Below are 21,997 nucleotides of genomic sequence, written 5' to 3'. Positions count from 1 at the left end.
AGGCTGAATCAAACTTATTTAATATCATAAATAATATTATAGATATATTCAACTATTATGTACTATTATAATAAATTGTAAAATTTTAATAATTTCAGAAAATAATTAATAAAATCGGTTAGCGAAAATATTTATTATCGAAATATTACATATGTATTTTTAATTCAGGTACAAAAACGAGAAAATTTCCTTTATCATTTTAGAAAATACAAAATAATAACTCATATGAGTATGTACATTTAAGGAAATACTAGAAATTACGCGTGACTTAAGTATAAATATTTATTAATTAGCCGGAATTAAAACGCGGTAGGTAACGTAATTGGACAATAATTTAGGGCGATTATATTTTTGCATACTTATTTAAAAGAATTGTTTATATGCGAGTATAATTACATATATTAAAGTAAACATAGTAAATAAACTGTACTTTTTAAATAAAAACTAAATTAGCTAAAGTTTTACCAGTGTTTTATAAATCGGTTTTATTTTTTCTATTTTAACAACTTTCTTATCTCAAAAATGTCAAAAGTTATTTAATATTTAGTTTTAAGATTTTTTCATCTATGATTTATCAAATATCCAACACAAGAGGTACTTGTTGACCTAATATTATTCAACATTCGTGGGATGAAAACACCGATTACAGCATCCGGATACGCATCAATTGCTTATTAAGTGAGCATAATGAACGAGTGGCTCAGCCAGGTAAGTGTACATGCACTTACAGAAGCATGGCTTATTAACCTCTGATAATAATTTCTACCTCCACTGAGGTTTCATGAGCTACAAAAAATATATAAATACGCACTTTATAAATTTTACATGCATTATATATATATTTTTTAACAAAATCTAAATCAGACAGGTATTTAGAAATATATATTCTTGTCAATGAAATTCAACATTAACAGTGTTCTTAACATTGCATTAATTGTAAAAGTTAGAATGTAATAATAATAAAACGTGTAAATGTCAAAAGGAAATCTCTTTAAGCTTTCAACACGTCCCGTAATGGCTGTAAATGAAAGGTGTAAAATACGGAATGAAATAGAAGAGTTTAATTAAAGGGCATAATAGTCTGTCGAGGGAGGTAAATTCAATTTCCAAGAGTGAATACGTAATAAATTGTTCAGGATTGAGTATTGGGTGTGTGTCGGCAGTTTACACGACTTATTGCTTGTCGTTCGCTGGCGTCGCCTCCGCCTCAATAAAAACATCAACTGAACTGACCAAAATAACTCTTGGCACCGTTACAGACAGACACTAAGAGCTTCAAGATCTCTAGAAGACTGTACGTCACAGCGGGAAATGAAACCGCGCGCGCCAAACGCCACCGACTGGATTTTCCAAACAGTTAATAGTCTTTATACATCTGTTAGAACATTTTATCCTTATTTACATTAATTGATACACATTCGTTACTTTGATGTACAAGTTTTTGTTTATTTTTATTTTTTATTTATACTTTTTGTGATGAATTGAGCAGTAATAAAGCACTAACTGTATGTATGTATGTTAACTCGAGCTCAAAATGCCGACGGAGAATTACGTGTCGCATGTATAAGTCTGATCTAAGCTAAAAATATATTAAACATAAATTGCATTTATAAGGTGGTATTTAAAATATTTAAACATGTAAATACAGCATATCTAATCAACAAAAGAGCGTGTTCATTGAATTTTCATGCTGTTATTGATATGATTGATCTTTCAAGATATGTTATATAAATATAATTCCATATTTTACCACTGCACAGCACATCACTATAATAATTAATTATTATTCCTAAAATTACGAATTTCTAATTTGAAAAACTTATTTTCATGTATTAATAATTGCAACAAAATATAAAAAAGATTATTAAAAAATTCAATGTAAATAATTGAAGTTATAGTATAAATGTTACTAAGTGTTGGTATTATGTCAAAAATAAAACATTCGTTACATAAATTAACACAACTATATGCATTTTTATACCTAGTATGCGCTCGGTTTGATTTAACATTTGTAACAAACACTATTCTTTTTATTAGAGTTATTAGTAATAATTAATTATTATTACTTTTAATTATGATGAGTAATTAATTATAATAGCTAGGAGCCTTAATTTTATGAAAAAGGGAAATGGACATTCATAAGTGCAATGACTGTAATTTTAATTGAGTAACCCACATTTACTTTTAAAACACTTAAATAAAAAATAAATATTATAAGGTCACATTTTGTCTTTTATATTGAACTGTAATTTTTGAGTCAATTTTATTTTATGTGCAACACTGTACATTATCATTGCATTCTATTCGTGAACTAAACAGGTTATTGTTGAATTAACAACGCTGATATTTCTAAATATTATTAATTGTTATTTTAAAAGTCCAAAGATCTATTTCTTCAAATTAAAATATAAATTTGTCTATCATTATTAAAGAAGTTTATAAATTAATAAAAATAATAATCTTTTGTAATACCTACAATAATTCAATCAATAGCATTTAATTTAATGACTTGTTAATAAAATAATTATTGATTTATTTTTATATACAGAAATTAAAAAATAATGTGAGGAATTTAAAATATTTGAAGTATTTGTTTGTTTACTAATTCTAGGAAATACTCACGCCGCGGGTAAAATTTCGAGTAATAACAGTCCATGTCACTCGGTTAAAATTTTCACTGCATCAATATCAATTTCACTGTCAATTTGTTTACAATTCACTCGCGCGTTACATGTAAAACGTTTGACATTTCATAAAATAAGCTGACAAGTGACATCACACGCGCAGAATACGTCAAATCGCATGCAGCCACCAACGCGACTGAAGTGTATCGCGGGCGAACCATACCATACCGCGTCTTTCGAAAATTGCGCCATACCAGTAAGCACACTCAAGCGAATTTAACAACACAAAAGCACCTTGAGCACACTTCATTCCCGACTGTCGCCTAAACGCGTCCCAATCCCAAAACTAGATAATGTTTACATCGCGAAATGCCGACACCCGAACGGCCGGAAGTCGAAGTGAAGCAAACGCGACAACTATGTAAAATATTGCAGGATCGCGATCGCATTGTTGACATTCCCGAATAAAATTCGACGAAATCTCCACTTAATTGTATGAAAATCACTTAAATAACAATTTTCACTTACCTATTACGGTGGCCGAAGATGAGGTGAAGGGTCGAATTTTGATAGATTGTTAATTTAAGAGTAAATTTTAAGAATATACTCTTATTGGTATGCGAAGAATGGCACAAAGAATCTCGACAACGCACGCGACGAATGCGCACCTCGTTTGCGCATATGCTGACACAACTTCACGGACGTTACTCCCCTTGCCCCGCGCACACCCGGTTTGGTAAGCGTGTGTGCGTGTCCAGAGTGGTCAAACGTGAAATTTTGTACACGTATACACTAACACATGGAAACTTTCTACCTGCCTAGCTCCCGTTCGACGCCATCTTGGAAATGTACGAAAGAGAGCGAGCGTCGTCTATTTTGAGCATTTAGAACTCCTAGCGCCATCTAGTGATACTCTTCCAGTATACGACAAAAAGTATAGATGGCGTTAAGTTCTATGGCTGGTAAAATTCCAATACTTGAGGTAACGTAACGTATCTTGTTTTTATTATTAGTGTTTTTACTTATTTCAGAAAGACAAAATAGTTTTTAACTTATTTGTAGTTCTGCCTAATTGATATACTTAAACATCAATTTCTGTTATAACAGAGTATTGGTATAAATTTTCACGTACATTTTTTTAATGGTCCATAAGGCGGTTAACGGGTTTACGAGTGTGTGCGAAAGGCCATATTGATAACAAATTCATGAACAGATATGTAATTTATAGATCATCAATGTACATCACTTGAAAAGTGTGATTTTATTATAATAATTAAAACACGTAATATCAGTATAATTTTATTTATTTCACAAAACTATTTAATAGATCTGTAAGATAAAAAAAGATATACGAACAATATTTTTATCGCAAAGAAATATCATGTGTGTTTAAATGTAATTCTATTTCCCTAAAGCTTATTATCATTATCACTTTTAAAACAAAAACAAGATCGTGAATATGTTCAGTGCTTTAATTATAAATAACTTATTTTTTATACATTATTATAACTATAAGAAAACTTTGATTCAACATAAGTTACATATACATAAGTTATAATACTTCTTTTGAACAAATTAACTGGAGTGTACGGTACAACACTTTCATTTGCGTAATACTTATGTAAAAATTGTTTCCAAATTATTATATTGAAACACTTCATTTGGTATACTAGTACCTAATAACATTATACATTGTTATACATAATATAGTTATGTGTAACAATTGAACTTCATCATCCTCCTGTCTGTACTCAATGTAAATCGAAAAAGAATGTCACATGCCAAGTTACATCCTCAGTTGTGTAACCAGTTAATTTTAAGCCAGATATTAAATTATATGACATCCTTACAGAAAAATATATGTTGTATTATTTATATATTCTGAAAAGTTAGTACGAAAGTAAGTTTTAAAACAAATAAGTACAATAAAACTTGTATTTTTTGTGCTAAGAAGTTCTTAGTTGTGCTAATTCTAAAAGTAACGTATCTATTTTATTTAATACAAAGACAAAAATAATACTGATTTAATAACTTTATGCGTAACTAGTATGCTATTCTTAATTTATATTAATTATAATTAATAATAATAATATAATTTATAACTTGAAATAACATTGTGAATTAATTATACAATAAGAAGGAACAATTTTAAACAAAACTAATACTGCAGTTTTTTGGATTGGACTTTAGAACGTTTTCAGTCAGGTAGGTACTAGAAAATAAATATTTTTTTTTCTTAAAAATATTGCAGATGGATTATTATTATACATCTTTAATAATGGTGTTATTTTTCATAATAAGTGTGATAGGTATTATAATTATTATTGAATAATTAATTCTGCGGCTGAAACAATTGTCATTTGTTACTTCTTTAATAATTAATGGAATTTTAACTAGACTAGGTAAATATGTAAATTGTACCTACAATAACAAAATCTTACATCGTACTAAAATTTAATGTCGTTGGACATTGTTTATTAATTGTAATAATCAAAGAAAAACACGTAATTTGATAATTATCCTTAGATTGAATGACTGGAAGTGACATAAAGTATGTACTTACTAAGAATGTGACGTAAAAATGGACCAAAATTTTCTTCAACGCTCGGATAAACAGTTTTTGAATGATTCTCATTTCCAATTTAAATACCAGAAATATCTACCTATATAATTTATAGGTATACGTATATGTCTGGATATTATTTCCTGATTATACAGTTTTTAATAACAACATTTGGTCCTTTAATTTTGCAAATGAATAATTAATTATGTTTTACTTATTGTACATCATAACAAGCCCTAATATATGGAAAGTACATTATAACGCCTATTTTCTCTTTTTCACGGCACGGAATTGAAACAACATTTTTTTTTCAGTTTCCCGTATTAAATTTTTTTATTTCTTTTAATTCTCCTGAAAACTCTCCTGAGTTGTGGTTACCCCCTTTTTGGTCTTTTGATAGACAGTGATTGTACAATTAATCAAATGGATTAAGAATATGATTTGTTCACGAATAAAAAAGATAACACCCGAATTCTCACGTTAACTCGAAACTTCCTCTACTTGACTCGTTCTCAATTTGTTTTGTATTTACGTCGTCGGCTTGAAGACTACTTACTGGAGATGAGCATAATAATATCATACTAATCTAAGCTAATCTAGCCTACAAGATCCCACTGCTGAGCAAAGGCTTCCCCTTCTTTCCATTTTTCGCGGTCCTGTGCGTGCCAGTCCCTCCTTTTTTTTTGACGTGACTTATTGTAGATTTGCCGCAGATGGCATTAACTACTTAGCCGGACAAATGGGGAGCGCTGAAGGCTCTCACCCGGTAACCAGTCCCTCCGGTAAGCGTCCAAGTCGTCACGCCATCTCTTTCGAGGTCAACCACGACGCCTGTACCCGTCATGAGGCACCCAAAGCGTGACGACAAAATAATTAATGACGTCATGCCTACACTCAACCTCACTGGAGTAAACTCGAGGTAAGGTTGATTTGAGTTCGAGGTTTTCCTTAAGGTCGATTCAACAGAGGACGTTGTCGAGAAAGATTCGAGTTGACATATTAGAATAGGTGTGAGCCCTAGTGCTGCAAAGGACTTTCAAATAAGGACTAAAAGCCTAAAGTCCTTTGCGGCACTAGTAAGCCTTCTATCTCAGTGGCAGGTTACAGGCCTAAGCCAATATTGTTTCTAGGAAATATCAATTCATTTTCTACTTATTTTTGCCAGCTGTACTTAGATAAGATAATTGGATTCCTGATACCTATTTTACACTCTTTGTGAATATCTAAGTGCATTTACCTACCATGTCATTTATTTACATAAAAATACAATTCGTTAAAATTGGAGTTTTGGGTTTTTCGTTAAAAATGGAAGCAACGTTTCGTATTATTAATCAATAATCTTTTTTTCCTCATTCCTTTATAGTCCGGGATCTGGTACAAGAAATATACCCACCCTCATCTGTTAAGTAGTTCATAAAACTAAAGTTTATTTTATTCCCTATCTAGCCGTATAAACTTGCTTTAACAAAAAGTTTATTAAATACATGGTTGTCTATATTTAAGAAATATAAAATTATTATAGTTGGAATAACTCCATAGTTGGGCAGGGGGTAAGTAGGTAATATATTTTTTTTAAATTCCTTTATATATTATATTAAAAAATAACTAATCGGGGAAGTTGATGAATTAACAATTATATATACATAAAACACGCCTATTCTCCACTGGGGTAAGCAAAGACTATATAACAGAGACTATAGCAGAAAAAAGAAAGGAGAAAATGAAACAGTAGGAGAACCTTCTGACCACCTCTTTCCCTCAGCGTTACAGATTCCGATGTGGTAGTAGTTTTACAGCTAGTTACATAAGTAATTAAATTAAATTAATTTTTTAAGTAATTTAATTTTGACGTTCAAAAAGCGCTAACTTTGTAAGCCAATTTTGAAAAACAAATATTTTTGAATTTTGAATTTTATGAAATTCCATTTGCTTCGATCCTGACACACTTCTCTTGCTTCCTCCACATTCATGAATCATTTCATACACGCACGCCGGTTCAGAGTAGATCGTACTGTTTTTTTTCTAAGGACATCTCCAATTTGGTCGCTCTACGTGTACAAACCAACTTGACATTGCTGCAATTCAGCAGCATTCTTGATAATTATAAAATATAATTTAATTAAATAACAGATGAAGGCGAAACAGCCTCCGTGGTTCGATTCCCGATGGGACATTGTCGAAATCACTTTGTGAGACTGTCCTATGTTTGGTACATTACAGGCTTGAATCACCTGATTGTCTGAAAAAATAAGTTGATTCCGTGCTTCGGAAGGCACGTTAAGACGTGGGTACCGGCTATTAGTCGTAGAAATACCCGCCGTGGAGTAGCGTGGTGGAGTAAGCTCCATACCCCCTCCGGTTGATTGAGGGGAGGCCTATGCCCAGCAGTGGGACGTGTATATATATAATTTATATTATAACAGATGAAGGTATATTATTTCATGTAAGTACCGAATCTTGGACTATTATGAAGCCGAGTGAAGTATCGTAAAGTGAATAAGATAAAAAGTGGCTTAGTACTAAATTACCGGTACCTAAAAGGTGGTTTTTAACGACATGCAATTATTCTTTGGATTAGCGTCCACAGCTAAGTAAGCATATAAATTCATTTACATAAGGACAGATATTTAGGTAAGTAATAATTTTAAATACTTTATGGTTTCTATCTTTTTTTTAATAAACAGTAATGGGAGAAAGAATCCGGGCTAGATGACTGGGTCAAACATAAAGAATAAAAGCCAGTATAGCATGTTTAAAAATGAATCTAATTTTTTTTACTGATTTACGAATTTTAAGAATTGCATAACAAAGAGTATTATGACGTTTGGCCACTACTATTGCTGACGTCATACGTGTGTGTACCTATTTTGTATAGAAATTCCATAGAAATGTACAGTCACGAGTACTAATATGTATACACTTTTGAAACCTTGTCACATTAACGTTTTTGCCAAATTAAACCGTAAGTCTCATTAAATGTCAAATGTGATGGTGCGACAGGGTTCTAAAGTGGGTACATGATATTGCTCATGACTGTACCAGCTATCTTCCATTTGTACAGTAACGTATATTTTTGAGTTGAGCGGAGTATCTAGACACACGACGTCACAGATGACCGCTTTTGGACTAAATCAAATGTACAGCATGAATGCCATTAACTTTTGATTAAATTCTTCTATAAACCGTAATACCTCGCCAAATGCTAGCCTTATCACGGTCTCCCTTTATGCACATAATAACCTTATCATGACGGTATACCTATCGTTTTGACGTTTCGTATAAGTATCTTGTTTGACTAGGTTGCCTTGCCAGAAAGTCAGACTCGTTCAACCATTGCGCGACCACTTAGGTAGGTAAGTACTTTATAATATTCATTAGGTAAAAACTGTGTGTTACCATATATTTATACTCGCAAAAATACTTCATTTACACCCAAAATGATCGCTAAAAACCACCGGATAATGCTAACTATTTAACAATAAAGGGACTTTAATAATTGTTTTTCTCATTGCTGAAAAGCAACAGGTGTTTTTATTCATAAACACCTCTCTTTATCATCTATTTCGATTCGCCATGATGATGATTAAGATGAACATTGTATAGTTACTGTAAATTAAATGGTGCAGTGTTAGTGGATGCAGATGGCAAGTTTAATTGAAAAACTCGTTTTTGGCAATACCGCTCATCAAAACAGCAGAAAATGAGATTTTAGCATTGGCGCCCAACATGGGGCCTCTTTATGTGGCGAATTTAGTTTTCGCCGCAATAGTCTTACGAATATTCATTATTACCTGTCACTAAATCAGCGAGAAAGGTCCCTTTTCTAATAAATAACTATTTACAGTTTCTTTAATGTGAAAAATTATGAGCTTAGGTATGATGGGGCACAGTACAAGTCTCATCGTTGCTCCACCTCAGTGGAGCAGTCTTCAGGTGGGTATGTTTGTACCCAGCTAGCTTCCTTCCTATTTTGACTGAATGAAAAATAATACAGCGTATAGAACGGTAACAGCCTCCGTGGTCTGTGGTCTGGTGGTTAGAGCGTTAGGCTCACGATCTGGAGGTCCGGGTTTGATTCCCGATGGGGACATTGTCGAAATCACTTTGTGAGACTGCCCTTTGTTTGGTAAGGACTTTACAGGCTTGAATCACCTGATTGTCCGAGAAAGTAAGATGATTCCTTCGGAGGGCACGTTAAGCCGTTGGTCCTGGCTATTAGCCGTAAAAACACCTGCACCAATCCGCATTGGAGCAGCGTGGTGGAGCATGCTCCATACCCCCTCCGGTTGATTGAGGGGAGGCCTGTGCCCAGCAGTGGGACGGATATAGGCTATTTATGTAAAGTAATGTATAGAACGGTATTTCTCCGCCCCGCACCAATTCGTAACGCGCTGAGCTAGATTTACCTCACCCCCTCTGGGGCTTACTTTAGTCTAAATGGCCGTAAGTCGCTTAGGAGTAAGCGGGAGAGCGGGTGGATTATCTGTCCTGCTCACACAAATAAGAATCAAATTTTTGCATCCAGTGTCCAGGGTGATTGTGGAGAGCTTGGAATGCAAGTAAGAAACTTCCTGAGTAATCGATGGTACCTTCTACTATATGCCTTAACACATAAAATGTATATGTATGATAATCTATAGTTCTTATTTTGATGGATACCTATTGAACTTTTATTTTACTTTGGTTTCTAGCGTTGGTGACGGGCTTGAAGGTCCAATCCACCTTATTCATAAAACCCATAAGAATAATCTCACTAACCAATACCCTAATTAACAGTATTCTCACTTCATCACTTGTACGGTCACGAGTACTAATATGTATACACTTTGAAACCATGTCACATTAACCGTTTTTGACAAATTAAACCGTAAGCCTCATTAAATGTCAAATATGATAGTGCGACAGGGTTCTAGAGTGGGTACATGATATTGCTCATGAATGTATTCCCCCTGATATATTACATTAGCATTACTAAAAGGTAATATGTGCAGACAGTCAACCAAAACACCGTCAAAATGTCCTCGTCAACCGAGACTGTAAAAATCCCGTCCACTTGTCCTGTACAACCAAAACTTTCTCAAAGTCTAGTCAACTTGTCGCCCCAAACAACCAGAAGATTCTTAAAGACTACTTGTCCCGGCCAGCCAAGACTCTTAAAGCCTCATTAACTTGTCCCTTACAACAAAAAGACTCTTCAGGACTTGTCGATTTGTCCCCGTTAACCAAAAGACTCTACAGACTCGTCCACCGGTCTACTCGGCCTTACTGTGTGGACTGACGACTTGTAACTGATGAAGCGGCAAGTCGCGCACCACGATGGCATGGAACGCCATGTTGGCAGTCGCCAGGATGTACTCGCATACTGAGAACCAGGTGAAGGCTGGAATGAAGAAATGTTTGGTTTACGTGTCTTCTCTGCTGGAGTACAATACAATACAAAAACGCTTTATTGCACATATAAACACAACACTAAAACAATCACAAATGTGACAGGAGAAGTACAATCGGCGGCCTTATTGCTAAATAGCAATTTCTTCCAGGCAACCTTAGGCTGAATGAACTTGCTACATATTGGAGTCGGAGACGGGGAGTAGGAGTAAAAGAAAAATGAAATAATAGTCTAAAAATGCGTAAATAAAAAAATATCGTTTTTATATGACAGCGCGCACCAAGGAACTTAAAAATGCGTTTCAGAGGTATTTGGCGTAATCTGTATTGTGCTGGTTTTCCCTTCAGGTTGGAAGGTCAAACAGTCTTTTCCTTCTCTGTAAAATACCAACCTGTCAAAACTTTAGGTCCTTACTAAATGATCCTCTGAAAGGGAATGCTAGGGAAGTGATGGTCCACTGACCATGACAACTCCCTATCTCTGTGCGGTCTGTTATCGATCATAATGTCTTGATTGTGGTGTTTCGTTGCATATGTTGTTTATGTACCTAGTTTTCTGTGTGTATTTGATATTGTGCTTTACGTTTTATGGCCTTCTATATTAATAAACGTTTCTTTCTTTCTTTCAAACCATTGAACAACAATAAGAGGTGGTTACCTAGTGGGCGACACAGCAGCCGGTGCCTTAGAAAGTGCACCACGAGGCCGGCGGTGGCTGCGATGGCCACGTAGAACAGGATCCACACCAGCCTGAAGTCAAAGTCAAAATCATTTAAGTATAGTTACAAAGTAATTGGGTAGATCTTCGAACACCGGTGGGCAAACTCATTACCGTGAACACACCCCGGACACTTCTTACAAACAACCTCGTTTTACACAGACACTACACATAGAAATTATCGTACAGTCATGAGCCATAAAATGTACCCACTTTAGGACTCTGTCGCACTAACATATTTGACATTTAGTCAGACTTACAGTTCAATTTGTCAAAAAAGTTAATGTGACATGGTACCAAAGTGTATACATATTAATGCTCGTGACGTACACGCGCATCTGTGTGTGTGACGTCTGACGCCTACGATGAAGACTTAACAATGTTCAACAGGGGGGCGAGGCAAACCTAGCTAAGACACTAGTGGGGAGCAGAGAGTTGCCGTTCTATTCTATGCCGTGAACCCAAAAATATCCTAGAATCTTTTGTCTTTTTGCAAAGATACAGTTTGAACTTCCGTATGTCGCTAACTTACATCTCGTGTTCGATATTGACTTCCACTGATCAAAGCTATCAGAGATGAATTTCTTGAAAGTCAAATTTCGAACACTTTCATGGAGCGAATGAGTCACACTTTTCATGGATTTATCGTACAGAGCTGCAGCAACGCGACTAATTTGAAGGTTTATGCCTGAGGATATAGAATAAAACAAAAATAAACTCTCAAAAGCATTTAACATCTTTTAAATCAATCAACAAGTTAAGGATTATTCACCTGTTGGTGCGAACTGCCGGCACGCAGGCTGCGCCCGCGCACCCTACTCGCGCGCGGCACAACATGTGCACTAAAGCTGTTATCATGAAGATTATAAAGATCTTCTCGTGTACATCTGGAATGTTATATTGAAGAATGAATAAGATTACTAAAATTGTGATTTCTTTTGGATTTGATTTCTTTTTGTCATTATTTATTCAAAAATCAGAATCATTATTCAACGTCATTATTATAATGGATAAATGGGTTGAAGGTCAATTTAACATTTTTAAATTTACGTCATTTCGCAAGGTGCTATAGCTGAGGAGAAGAAATGACAAGAAACTGAAACAGCAACACATTGGTGCTAATTCCTGTAAATACCATCTAATTTTATTTTAGGTTATATCTGTCATTTTCTTATCCGCCGAAAAGGAAAGGGACGGGTAATCGACAAGCATAAAATTTATGGAACACACGTCAATTTTAAGCACAAATCTAAAACAACCGTCTAAAAATTCGCCCGGGTTATTCATTTATTTACTCATTCTTCCTAAAATTAAGAGCTGTCAATCATCCGTCCCTTTCCTTTTCGGCGGATAAGAAAATGACAGGTATAACTTAAAGTAAAATTAAGAGATGTCTGCAGGAATCGGGGCCATATTTTACATTAATACTTACAAGTTATTTAATAACTCTCTAGTTTAATAACTCTCTTAGTTAATGCATGGTATTGAGAGTGTTCCTCTGAACACTCTCAATACCATGCATTTTTATCATTTAGATAATCATTAATCGTATATTAACTTATTTATTATTGCAATTATTTGTAACATGACAGTTACCCATATGGTTACAAGTAAATGGTAACAATAATTTTACTAACAATAGGCTAGATTCCAACTAGGCAAATCAGTTACTTTTTACTAAAAGTCAAAACACGAAATTACTACGGAATTTATTATTAAGTACTTAATAGAAAAACGTGAAAAAATGTCGGACTTATTATTTATTATAATTCATACATAAATTAAATAGAAAAAAGAAAATTCATTTTACAACTGTCTTTATTTAGTAATCAGATTTTGATTTTGATTTCTTTTTTTTATTTTTTTTTATGTCGACTCTAGTACACGACCCAATTATTAAAATATGGAAACATTCTTATTTTTTGAATAAGAACTTTTTAATGAAGTATTTTACTTTTAAAAAAATAGTCTAGTAAAAGAAAAATATATAATTAAGTACTTACAATAGTTTTCCCTATTGGAAACGTAGGTGACTCCGGTGAGTGCAAATAATTCTACTAAATTGAGCCAGTAACAGGCTTCCCCTAACTTGGTAGCTAATATTCGAGCCTGAAAAGAAAAAAACAAATTCTTTGACTACTTGTAGTTATTCTTAGACGTATAATCTCTAGTTACATGGGAAGAACAGAGCCACTAGTAATGAGAAGTCAACTTGCAGTCACATTTGCCGCCATATAAAAAACATCAACACGCACGGGTAATTTTCTTTAAGATATTTCATTCAGGAATTACATCACCTTTTTCTAAAAAAAATGCGATGGTACTTTTTTGAAAAACGAATGTTATAGCCTACTCAAAGAGTAGGTGATCATAATATAACATAAACAGCCTATATACGTCCCACTGCTGCGCACAGGCCTCCCCTTAATCAACCGGAGGGGAAATGGAGCATATTCGACCACGCTGCTCCACTACGGGTTGGCGGAGGTATTTGGGCTAGCAACCCGGGACCAACCACTTAACGTGCCTTACGAAGCACGGAATTAAATAAAGAAAGAAATAAAGAGTAGGCATTGTAACAAAAACGGTACGTAGGTAATTAAAACTACTTTTACCCTAACAGTAAATTCAATAACTGTAAACATATTGGACATCAATTTCCTACTTTTGCGGACAGCTGTTTTTCAACATTCACTGAACATTGAGAGGTGAAAGCCTTGAATCATAAAAAAGTAAATGAGAGCAAAATAATCCTTATTGCAATTAACAGGCGGTAGACATCAGCGGTTTTTTGCCGTAACTAATTGTATTTGCCTCAGAGGACGTTAACTACTTGGCCGGAAAAATAGGCAGTACTGAGGGCTCTTACTCTCAATCAGCAGTGATTAGTAAGTTACATACAAGTCAGTGCGACCTTGCCGCTTCACCGCCCGCGTCATAACATAACATAAAACATAAACAGCCTATGTACGTTCCATTGCTGGACACAGGCCTCCCCTCAATCAACCGGTGGGGGTATGGAGCATACAGCTTAACGTGCCCTCCGTAGCAGGGAATCATCTTACTTTTTCAGACAATCAGGTGATTCAAGCCTGAAAGACAAAGGACAGTCTCACATAGTGATTTCGACAATGTCCCCATAGGGGATCGAACCTCCAGATAGTGAGCCTAACGCTCTAATTACTAAACCACGGAGGTTGTTATTCAGTAGTAGAATGCCAACCGCGTCGGTTTCATGAATTCGGTATGGCGATTATTTAAAATCCACAAAAGAACACCCTAGTCAAAAAGAACGTGGCGAGCGCGAAGACCTCCACGCGAACAGAATCGCGGGTAGAAAGCGACATGCTTATAAGTATTGTAATATTTAGGGCCTGTTCACACTAGTTCACGGCGAGGCGAGATCGTGGCGTGCACGCGGCGACATCGCCACGATCTATACATCGCCACGATATGGCTGCTTGCTCGCGGCGAGCACGCCGCAATTCCAGCGCGATAATTTTTAGTAGCAAACTACCCGCATTTCGCTACCGTTCGATTTAATCCTTCTAAGTAAGACAGCTAGAAGTATCTCCTCGTCGGAGTCAATTTTGTGAATGAAGAAAGCCCGTGACGGTGATAACGCCAAGATTGCGGTGTGCTCGCCACGGGTACAGACACGAGCAATATCATGTACCCACTTTAGAACCCTGTCGCACTGTCATATTTGACATTTAATAAGACTTACTGTTTAATTTGTCAAAAATGTTAATGTGACATGGTTTCAAAGTGCATATTATTAGTACTCGTGACCGTACGCGGCGATGAGTAAATCGCGACGGGCACGCGGTGAGCACGCAGCGCGCTGGACAAATCGCTAGTGTCAACAGGCCCTTAGATAGACAACAATATAACATAAGCTTATGACTTTGGCCAATTGGGGTAGTCAGAGCCAACTGTGTTACTGATAAGACAAGAAAACAGACAAGGAATACACTTTTTTTTGTTTTGGTTTTTCCCGAATGGCAAGGCAAAGGGAACTATTCCCATTCAGCCATGTCAGGAAACAGATAATCACCTTTTGATCAATGATATGCGCGGTGCGTTGCTTGTGGTAGTTGTAGTACAGCGAGCCTATGAGCAATCTTGGTCCTAGGTGGAACGCGATGCATATCCGCCACACGTAGCGCTGTGGGCTGATCCCTGTGATTGCGCTTATTGACGGCACTACATTGTAAACCTGCAAATAATAATACAAGGTGTTAGTGACATCGTAACGAAAACTTTGAGGGGTGATTGAGGCCATGATTCTGAGTTGATATCAAGTGGAATTTTCCCTCGCAAAAGTATGGAACTAACACAAAACATTTCATGAATATTCAGACTGAAAATCCACTTGATATCAACTCAGAATCATGGTCTGAACCATCCCCCTCAGTATTCGTTACGGTGTCACTAACACCCATACCCACTTGGCTACTGTATGTACTTGTGCGGGGTGTAAGTGACATCGTAACGAATACTAAGGGGGGTGGTTCAGCTGATTATTCTGAGCAAAAGTATAGAATTGAAAATAATTAAAAAAGAATCATGAATATTGCGACGAAACCTTCCATTTGATATTAATTCAGAATCATGGTGTGAATCATCTCCCTGAGTATTCCTTACGATGTCACTAACACCCTGTATACTTAACATAAGTTCACGAAGTCGCTTTGCTATATACCACTAACTTGAATGAATGTAGGTAAAATGATACGAGTATCTAGTCGCTTTACGATATAGGTACTACATGTCTGAACTACCTAAACTCATCTCATCTGACTATGTGGTCCAGTTGTTGAGCGTTGGACTCACGATCCGGATGCCCCGGGTTCGAATCCCGGTGGGGCATATCACAAAAATCACTTTGTGATCCCTAGTTTGGTTAGGACATTACAGGCTGATTACCTGATTGTCCGAAAGTAAGATGATCCGTGCTTCGGAAGGCACGTTAAGCCGTTGGACCCGGTTACTAATAACTGATGTAAGTGAGTTATCGTTACATGAGCCATGTCAGGGGCCTTTGGCGGCTCAATAATAACCCTGACACATAATAAAATAAATATATTATGTGCAATCGGGTCAATGTAACGAAAATTAAAATAAACTTCCGGCTGATTTTTTTTGTATGACTGTGTGTTAAAAATATTAAAAGATAATTGATATTTACGTACATAAGAGTTTGTACTGAATGTTTTAGGAGCAAAATACTATTCAACAGATGCGCGAGTATGATAACGTCTGTTGTAAGAAGTGTCCGGTGTATCCTTGGTCTTGGTTCCATACAAGACCATTAACCCGGCCCCAGGGGGGACAGAGTCATCTTCTCTTCCCTTCACTGGGGCAATTCCTGTTCGGCGCGTCCTTGCCGCGGGGGTGGGCGCCTCTTACTTCAGTAGGCCGGAGTGAGATGGTGGCTGAGTTCGAATAGGGACCCAGACCTACGGGGTATAACGTAGAACCCTTGCCCAGGGAGGGATACGGGTGAAGACCTCAACGGTTGCAGAGGCGATGATGGGAGCCATCGGTACGGCAATGCAGCATGGAAGTGGCAAGTCACAGGGACTGTAACCTGGAACCTGACAGAGGGCAGCAGTAACTGTCAGTACCTACTATTCAGAGACGGAGGACAGGAGTCTTAGTATGGCTTTGTAATAGACTACTCTGGGCGCCATCCCACTTGCGTCAGACAGAGTACTGCGGGGCGGAAGGCAAGAGGGAAACCACTGCCCTATTTTTCCCTAAAAAAGTAGCATGGAGGGTTAGGAAAATGCTATACCGACAAGAGCGTGGCTCTTAAATTAGTGATGATGATGATGATGTCCGGTGTGTGGTGTTAGTATGGAAATAGAGTTATTACTTCTTACTTACCCTACAGTGTGTCTCGTGTATATCATCTGCTTGGAATATAGAAGCTGTGACGTAGCAAAATATTAAAGCACCTAGTGGAAGCCAGAGCGCGGCCAGGCAGACCTCCCTCAGCCCACATGTCCAGAGCACTCCCTGGAAACAGCATGAAAAAACGAAATTATTATTGGTAACGTTCCTTCCATATCTCGGGAGTATGAAGTCCCGGACTTTTTGAAGGCGTGCTTAGGGCCGAAGCCAATACGTAGAGGCAGTTTAAAACATTTTAATCTAAAGGTGATGGTCAATATTATTCCGTGCTTCGGAGGGCACGTCAAGCCGTTGGTCCCGGCTATTAGCCGTAAAAACACCTCCACCAACCCACAGTGCAGCTGTGTGGTGGTGTATGCTCCGTAGCCCTCCGGTTGATTGAGAGGAGGCCTGTGCCCATCAGTGGGACGTGTAATATAGGCAGTTTATGTATGTATGTGATGGTACATATTATTAGTGAACTTTTAGTGTTTCTCTACTTTCTTCAACTATTCTGTGCCATAGTCCAGAACAATTATGGCGTTGACAGCGACCCGAGCGTCGATTCCCGCTATGGCGAGTCTCTAAGTTTGTCGCGTTTCTGTACGATGCCTTCGCTTTATTTCAACTCGAATTCGAGAGAGTTTGGATATAAGTAAAGTAGTAAAAACAAAAAAAGACTAGTAGTAGTAGTTAGAAGTGTAGTGTGGTTATGGTAGAAACTGTTTGGAAATCAGCTTTTCATAATTCTTTTAAGGCCTATCTGCTGCTTCCACCCTTCTCCGTTGTCTAATTCATGACCGATCTATCTAATTTATTGCATGGAGTTCCAAAACTGAATTTCCCTTAGGGAGGGCTTATCAATTTCTTCAAATACAATCCTTTAGACCACCACAACCACCACCAGTCCATACAAAAATTACAATTTGCCATAATGTTTTCTGTCTATTTATTTGTACTTTGCGTAAATTGTTTTTATTACGTGTTTTGATTGTAAGTTATGCGTTATTCCGTGTTTTGTTTGTTACTGTGGAGTCCCTTTATAATAAACGTTTCTTTATTTCTTTCTAGATGACGCCCAAAGCGGAGATTCGCGCCCAACTGATTACCCTCAGGCCTGTCTTAAAATTTTGTACCACAGCCAGTGCTCCCCATTTGTTCGGTCAAGTAATTAATGCCTTATGCGGAAAATCTACGATCAGTGACGTTAAAAAAACCGAATGACTTATTTAGACGAGCTGCCTCACTTTATTAAACTATGTAACAGTTTATGTTAGATAGTAGTGGCTGTATGGTGTAAAGCACTGTTCCACTGTGAATTGAAAAATACAGTCCTTTTTCTTTTGGCGCCGGAAATTTCATAAAATATTTAAAAAGTAAAAGCAGAAGTGAAAACCTATCTGCCAGTAATTTGTTAAAGACGTTTTTGGAACTTAGCCAGAATACTAAAAGTAACAAGTGCAGTACGTATGAATGGTGTGCAGCCAAATAAGTTACGTAATAGGATACTCTTGGAGATTATTTTTTATAATGAACCTCTTACTTAAACTAGCAGTAGGTACGCTATGAGGGCCGTTTTGACATAATAAAGTACAGCAATTCGCTCCGTTAATATAGTTCTAAATTAATATGAAACTTGATGAGCTCTATTGTGTTCCTTTTGTCCTTTGAAGGGACAGGCTATGACCATAAGACCATGCTGCCTAGTCTTAAGTACTTACATTATCTTTTCTCTTCTTAAATTTCTTTTGTTTGATTATCACTATTGCATATAAGCTGTAGGTAATAAAGTAACGTAGATATGAATGAGCGGGAAATACGCCAAAACAGCCATTATATAGCGCGCCAAGAGTTTAGTAAGTAACTATTTCATAATTTATTTATGACGAGATTTTAAAAAGTCATTTTCAGTGAAATACTTATTAATTAAATTACTTATGTAGGTACCTACTCGTCTAGTCTATTTGTTGCATATCAACCGTCGTCATTTGTCTTTATGTATAAAATCATAATTATGATTCTTCTTCTATCGTGTGGGTTGTGAGGTGATTACCAACCCCATCAACCCTGGTGTCAGGGTTAGTATTAAGCCGCCTTAGGCCCCTGACATGACTCCGTAACTACTACGATAATAATCTATAATTATAATTTAGGAAATTATATGTGATGAAGATTAGTTTAATACCGATACGGGATAGCGAGACTGTTTTACAGACTCTAGGCTCTAGAGAGAGTCATTTGACACGGAGAGACGTTTTCCAAGCTGTAGTTTATAGCAAAAAAAAATAATAGAAAAAGGTGTTTAGTGAGTGTGGCAGTTGGTGTGAAGAGTATGTTTAACGAATCTGTTTATTACATTAGTTCTGTGAAAAACAGAATCGTGTGGGTTTTGCAGTTTGGGAGTAAAATAGAAAATTAAGAAATTACGAGTTGGTATATTTGCATAGAAGATAACAAGGTGAAGAAGCGATGACGTAAAAAAAATCCTAGTGAAATTCATGGAAAATCCCTTTTTTTGACTTAAGTGTTGTACAAGTGTTTGCCTCAAATGGCGTTAAACTACATGGCAAGCCAATATCAATACTTTATTAATAAATTACATGAAACTGTAGAGATTTAAAGGAGTATTTGAGAAATTGTGAGATTATATATTATTAGACGGTTACAGGACATACCTACTTACGAAAAAAATAAGAAATCTCTATATTCAAGGTAAGGCAGTCGACATTCAAAGTTATGGACATGTCGCGAGTGCCAAGGGGTAGTTACTGTTATCTAACAACTTGCATACCTGGGTTGTTCTTCTTTTTTATCGACAATGATCTGTCCTTCGTTCTGCTTCTGATAAGTTATGTTTTAGAATTTTATTTTATGTTTTGATTGTCCAAAAATATAGTTATCTTATTATACTCAAAATACAAGCAAAATACTAATCGGTTCCTCAATTAGTTATTAACGTAGCTTGATCGTTTTTCACAAAATTATGTGACAGAGTGGTAAATTGAAATGCTGTCTCCGATGAAAAGGGCCACTCTGTCACAATATTTTTTGGAATGCGCCTGCAAAGAAAAGTATGTTACCAAGATAAAGAGAACCACTAAATAGTCCTCTACAGACACATCTTTATATGATGTTTTAAAATATTTATTGCCGTTATAATTTTAAAGATGTTAAATCCGATAAATCGAGAAAATGTCTTTTTATTGTCGATAAAAAAGAAGAACGACCCACCTACGTTTGAATGCGCTTGTTTTATGTAACAGAGTTATTTTTGAACATTGAAATACAAAAAAAACAGGTTAATAAGTAATATATTGCTTAGGTAATTCCGCGTTTTCTCTTCATGAGTTGTGTTTTAAAGAAAAATGCTGAATCTATCACTAATATAATAATGTAAAGTATTTTTGCAATATTTGTTGTTAAAGAGGTAGGTACGAGCATTAATATGTTTACACTTTGGTACCATGTCACATTCACTTTTTTGACAAATTGAACCTTAAGTCTCACTAAATGTCAAATAATATATGTTAGTGCGACAGAGTCCTAAAGTGGGTACATTATATTGCTCATGATAATGGTATCTCTATAAGGGATGGCTGACCATTGAAGACGATTTAAACCTATTTGTTTCTACTACTTTACAAAGGCAGAAAGTAGAACAAAAATCGTGTGGAGCGAGATTTAAGCAAAATGATACAGAATAGGTATATACGGAGAAGTATCATAACTAGAGTACCCAAAATCCCTAGAATTCCTGGGATTTCTTTAGTTAATCCCGGATCTCTGGAATACCTCAATCATAATTGGCATCAACAAAACACAGGCCAAAATCAAATTATATACAAGATCACGCCTATTTGCCATTGGGACATAGAGAGAGCACGAACTTATTTCCGCTCAGGCACTACGATTCTGATACACCACTTTCGATTCTTCTACTCTCCTCAAAATTTTTATGCATGCTCGCCGACAAAAGATATTTTTAAGTAAGTATACCCAATGATAACTCAGTCAAACCTTTCCATAGCAAAGCTAAATATAGGTGTGATAAGGTATGATAAAGTACCTAATTACCGCTTTATATTTCCAGTTAGTTATAATTAGCATGTAGGTAGGTATATTCTATTTAGCTTTATTGTAGCTTGGTATTAATAGTTTTTTATTAAACAACTTTTACAAATTCTTACAGCCACGATAGGTGAAAGAAACGGCATAGCATACCGAACAGGAATCCAATTCACGACTAAAAGAAATCATAATCACTTCCACAGAAATCTGTGTATTTTATATCAGCGGGCGTGGAAAAAGCGTGATAATTAAGTTCTCACACTTTTGTAATACACCTTTCATTCTAAGCCTTAATGAGGTGATTAGTGAGTATTTATGACTCGTATTATTACCTTATATTCGAGTAGTTTTACAGTATTTACATGGCACTGGTCGGTCGTGCGTTCGTCGTTACGCACATCCAATTTTGGCGGTGTCTCGTCCGAGCTGTCTGGATTTACCATTTTTCCTCTAAAGACTACGCAATCACATCACCTTAAGTCTCATCTCAGATATAACAACCTGACAAACATCGTTTTTGAGCACGCTATCACTGCATCATGGAACAATTGGCAACATTTCGATTTCTCACTGTTAATTCCTTTGTGCGAGGGTCGTTATAAAAGATACAATGATAGAACTCGTGTGGGTTTTAGGCGTGGATTGAATGAGGTTATTTGGACATGCGCACTGAGAGTGAGGGGTGACAACCCCTCGATTCCCCATCGTTTTGTTGTAGGAGACAACAAAGTAAATGCT

General features: G+C 36.1%; 3 protein-coding genes across 4 annotated transcripts in view; all 3 read right to left on the bottom strand.

The window, feature by feature from the left end:
- The window catches only part of LOC126382379 (protein scalloped), a 152,213-nt gene extending 149,184 nt beyond the window's left edge, over window positions 1–3,029 (bottom strand). Inside the window, exon 1 of one of the 2 annotated variants that reach the window (XM_050032214.1) lies at window positions 2,623–3,029. The gene's annotated coding sequence lies outside the window, so the exon portion shown is untranslated. The remainder of the gene's footprint in view (window positions 1–2,622) is intronic. The other variant, XM_050032215.1, reaches the window with a different exon arrangement.
- LOC126382366 (lysosomal acid glucosylceramidase-like) overlaps window positions 1–21,997 on the bottom strand; it is a 251,263-nt gene that overhangs the window by 171,299 nt on the left and 57,967 nt on the right. The gene's annotated exons all lie outside the window — the stretch shown is intronic.
- LOC126382407 (post-GPI attachment to proteins factor 2-like) lies at window positions 10,382–21,702 on the bottom strand. Its single transcript, XM_050032265.1, has 7 exons — window positions 21,592–21,702; window positions 17,186–17,317; window positions 15,351–15,512; window positions 13,297–13,402; window positions 12,066–12,180; window positions 11,234–11,325; window positions 10,382–10,567 (listed from the first exon to the last, which is right to left on the bottom strand). Exons 1-7 carry the CDS (start codon window positions 21,700–21,702, stop codon window positions 10,440–10,442), a joined length of 846 nt encoding a protein of 281 aa, XP_049888222.1. The 3' UTR covers window positions 10,382–10,439.

The sequence above is a fragment of the Pectinophora gossypiella genome, chromosome 4 (genome assembly GCF_024362695.1).
Source record: "Pectinophora gossypiella chromosome 4, ilPecGoss1.1, whole genome shotgun sequence".
NCBI lineage: Eukaryota > Metazoa > Arthropoda > Insecta > Lepidoptera > Gelechiidae > Pectinophora > Pectinophora gossypiella.
Note: the sequence above shows the minus strand (reverse complement) of the source record. Positions and strands in the feature narration are given on the sequence as shown.

Coding starts and splice junctions, on each gene's coding strand:
- LOC126382407 (XM_050032265.1), bottom strand. CDS start 21,702: ATGGTAAATCCAGACAGCTCGGACGAGACACCGCCAAAATTGGATGTG. Junction 15,513..17,185: donor TACACGAGACACACTGTAGG/GTAAGTAAGAAG, acceptor TATTATTTGCAG/GTTTACAATGTAGTGCCGTC. Junction 12,181..13,296: donor TTCCAATAGGGAAAACTATT/GTAAGTACTTAA, acceptor ATAACATTCCAG/ATGTACACGAGAAGATCTTT.